Source organism: Rhinopithecus roxellana, chromosome 1 (assembly GCF_007565055.1).
Source record: "Rhinopithecus roxellana isolate Shanxi Qingling chromosome 1, ASM756505v1, whole genome shotgun sequence".
Lineage (NCBI taxonomy): Eukaryota > Metazoa > Chordata > Mammalia > Primates > Cercopithecidae > Rhinopithecus > Rhinopithecus roxellana.
Window position 1 is genome coordinate 50,099,425 of NC_044549.1, and position 3,994 is coordinate 50,103,418.

General features: G+C 63.3%; 1 protein-coding gene across 1 annotated transcript; it reads right to left on the minus strand.

The window, feature by feature from the left end:
- Positions 1–1,367: 1,367 nt before the first annotated feature.
- On the minus strand, positions 1,368–3,614 carry LOC104655363 (histone H1x). Its single transcript, XM_010354778.2, has one exon. It carries the CDS (start codon positions 2,499–2,501, stop codon positions 1,860–1,862), a length of 642 nt encoding a protein of 213 aa, XP_010353080.2. The 5' UTR covers positions 2,502–3,614; the 3' UTR covers positions 1,368–1,859.
- Positions 3,615–3,994: the final 380 nt, after the last annotated feature.

Consider the following 3,994-nt stretch of genomic DNA (forward strand, 5'->3'; position numbering starts at 1 on the left):
AGAACCACCTGGGAAGCTGGTCAGAAGGCTGATTCCCAGGCCCAGCCCCAGAGATTCAGATTTGGACAACCGGGACATGAGCTGGCAGCAGGGGTGGAGCTGCCAGCCTAGGCCTACCTGCCTCCTAGGTGCCCACAGGAGCCCCAGACCCCCAGACTCCAGCCACAGCCGTCTGTGTCCTGATGGTGGTAACTCTGCCCTCATCGTTCACTGTCTCCACACTAGCCAGGGAGCTTGGGCAGGGCAGGCACCTGGACTGGTTTTGCCTACTGCTGTGTCCTCAGGGCTTGGCCCAGGACAGGGCAGATAGGACTCTCACTGGCACCTGGCTCTGCAGTTCAGTGAAGCAGGAAGCAGCAGGGAGGAGGCCCCAGTGGGTTATGAAGATTTGCACAGGGAATGGAGTGGCAACTCACCCAGGCGCCAGAGAGGTCTGCCAGGCCCAGATCAAGGGTAGCAGCAGGCCTGGGCTCCTCTCCAGCAATGCTCCCTCCCCTCCAGTCTATGGCCAGGAGGTCCTGCCCCCCACCTGTAGTTTCTGCAGTCTTTTACACAGGAAGCAAAACATAGGAAGTAAAATGAGCTCTCCTGCATTCTCACCTAACCCCAGCCCAGGGTCACTCACACTGGTATGAGTATATACCCAGTCTTTTAGAATCTTCCCCATTTCCCACTGCCCTTGGGGGCCTGTTTTGCAGTTGTCCATTTTTAGGGACATCTGTCAGAATAAACCTTGGCCTATTGCCCAACTGGACAGACAACTATCCCATATGCTGGACACCAGAGTGTCCCCGGGCTGGGGATCCTTCTGCTTCTACTAATTTTCCCAGCAATCCTTTGGGTCCTGTTTGCACTCCAGCTTAACCAGTAGGCTCAGGGAGAGCTAATACCCTTCTGAGACCACACTTTGAGTTGTGGTCGACAACTCCACTCTCTGGCCACACCTCGTCCCGGTCACAATCTCTAACTCTCGCTGGAATCAGAATGACTAAGCTTACAGGCCAGTCTGGTGTTACTTTGTAAGACCCACCTCTCTGGAGACCACGTTGAGGTCCCTGGCAAGGGCCCTGACCATTAACCCTGAAAACCCATTAATCCCCCCACCCACCACGGCAATGGCCGATGGACCCCTCTGTGCGGGCAGATACACCCATCCCTCCTAAGGGACCGAACCTGTCTATCTCCCTGCCCCAGGTACTTTAAGTTCGTCCCAGGCCAGCAATTCCCACCTCTTGCTGAAGGCCCCTGGCTCCATCCAGGATTACACTGGCCAACAGATCTGGGGTATAAGGACCCGAAGAGCCCGCCCTCCAACCTCGCCTGCCGAAGGCGCCCACCTCTATTCCACTCAGATTAAACGAGAGAGGTTGAAAGGTTTAAACGCTTTATTGTGCCCAAAAATAGGCCCATGGAATGAAGGGAAGCGCCGCGCAGCCCTGAGCCCGAAGCGATTGTTTGTCGCGCACCCAAAGGCAGGGAGGGTGGGGAGCCGGGAAGGGATGCGCGGCCTCCGCGTCCCGGCGCGCCTGGGCCCGGCCAACCAGCGGCCCCCGCCCGGTGGGCAGGCGCGGCCTCGGCCAGCAGCGCCTAAGGGCCAGTAACCATGACGACGACCGTTGCCAAGGCCGAGAGCCAATAGAGGCGTCGCCAGGGCTGTTTCAAAAACCTAAAGCAAACAACGAAAAACGCTACATCGTTGGGGGAGGGGAAAGCCAGAGAGGACCCGGGGCCCCTCCCTGAGGCTCAGACCAGGCCCCGCGGCCCCGGCCAGGGCGAGCCGTACAAAATCTACGTCACTTGGGGTAGAAAAACAAAAACACTTAAAAGCCCACGCCGGCCGCTCTGACCAGCCGGCACGCTCACTTGCGGCCCTTGGGCACTTTGGGGACGCTGGGCTTGGCCGCCTTCTTCACCTTCTTGCCCCCGGCGGCCGCCGTCTTCTTGGCCTTGCCGCCTTTGTCCTTCTTGGCGGCAGCGCCCTTCTTGTGCGAGCGCTGCTCCGGCTTCTGGCCCCTGGCGGGCTTCTTGTCCGCGCGCCGGGAGCCGGCCGCGCCTGGAGCCGCCTTCTTCGCTTTGTGCGCTGTGGGCGCCGGGGCGGTGGCGGCCGCCGGGGCTCCGCGCCGCTCCCCGCCGCCCTCCAGCTTCTTGCGGTTGAGCTTGAAGGAACCGTTAGCGCCGGTGCCCTTCACCTGTAGAAGCGTGTCGTTCTGCACCAGCGCCTTGATCGAGTACTTGAGGTAGGTGCGCCCGTTCTGCTGATCGAACCACGGAACCTTCTTGGCCTCAGTGTAGATCTTGGCTAGCGACGAGCCGTTGCGTTCGCCCAGCCTGCGGATGGTCTCCACCACCAGCTGGCTGTACTTGCCCGGCTGATTCTTCTTCTTGCTGTTCTTCCTCTTCTTAGATGGGGACAACGCCGCCGAGCCGCCAGCCTTGGTCACCTTCTTGGCCATCCCCTCGGCGGTCGTCACCGGCAGGGCCTCCTCGAGCTCCACAGACATGGTAGCAAGCGGGTTGGTGGCGGGCGGCGCGCGGAAGCCGGGGGGCCGCGCCGGGAAGAGGAAGGCGAGGGGCCGAGGGGGTGCAGGGGGGCTGGGGGCGCGCGGCGGCTCCAGGCGGGAGCGGCCGCGGCCGGGCCTGGGGCCGGGCGGCAGGGCTGGGGTGGGGGCCGGGCCGGGCCGGAGCGAGGGTTGGGGGGCCCGGAGCCGGGGCCGGGCTAGGGGACCGAGTTGGGGTCAGAGACCGAGTCCGAGCCGGCGGTTGGAGCTGGGGACGCAGACCTAGGCCGAGTTGGGGCGAAGAGAAATCCCGCCGAACGCGAGACACCGCCGCAGCTTCCACTGGCGCCTCCGGAGCTCGCTGGGCGTGCGCGCTGCGCTCTGGCGGGAGGGCGCTTCTCTCGGCTTTTTATAGCTTCATGGCGGACCACGTTGAGAACAACAACAGCCTGGTCCGGGGCCAGCGCCAACTTGTGCTTCTTGGAGCCCCTTCTCCGGCCGCTGGCTTCTCAGATCGCGCCTCTCCAGCGCCGCGGCGCCCGCAGCGGGGCGCCCCGGACGGGGCCTGAGCTCCTGGCGCAGTGGAGAGGCGGCTTTCGTCCGGGAAGGGCTCAGCAAAGGCGAACGGAGAGGTGCACCCTAGGCTGCGGGAGCGCGAGAGGAGGGGGGCACTTCGTTTGGAGGCCAATAGCGCGGGCCCCAGGGGAGGCCCCACGGCCGGGAGCTTGGCGGCCGGCAGCCCAGAGAAGGCCACGGGCACCCGCGCCCTGGTCCAGCCCCGGGGGCTCCAGGCCTGCCCGCAAGAGGAGCTTTAATTTGTCCAAACTAACACAGGGCGCGCCCTCACGTGGTCGGCTGGGGCAACGTGAACTGCGCTAGGACATCCTCGGGGTTTTTCCGCCCCATCCAAAGCGGATGGCGGATGGGAGGCACTCTCCAGCTGCACCCTGGGGTCTGGTTGTGCTTCTGGGGGCCTAGGCACAACCCGGGAAATGGAGGACGACAGCAGGGCCTCTCTGGGGACTCTGCCTCACCTCTCCCCCCACCCAGTTGCCGCTGATGTTCCCATGGTCTCATTTTGTGATCCACAAGTAGCTGCCGTCGGTCCTCCCGAAGCTAAATGGGGACTCCAGGGTGGGACAGGGTGGGCGGGGGTGAGGCTTTGACCCCCAGAGGAGTTACTGTGAGAGGATGGGGAAGAGATTCGCTCTTAGTTCCTGGGCGCACCCCTCCCCCTCTGCCGTGCACAGGGAAATGATGGCGGCAACACAGCAAAGGAGACCATGTCCTGGAGAGGGTCCCGGGTCCGGGGCCCCACCCTCCCCGGGGGGCTTGTGCAAGCCTGGCAGCTCGATCTCTGCTGATTCTCGTATTGGGGGTGCAGAGGAGGCACAGGACAGTTTTTGTCGAAGCCAGTGCAGCCTCCACTTGGGGAAGCTGAGACCAGAGTAAGATGCTCGGGTAGGAGAGGGGATCCCTTTGGGGGTACGTGATGT

Bases quoted from the DNA above. Each gene is read 5' to 3' on its own strand.
- LOC104655363 (XM_010354778.2), bottom strand. From the start codon at position 2,501: ATGTCTGTGGAGCTCGAGGAGGCCCTGCCGGTGACGACCGCCGAGGGG.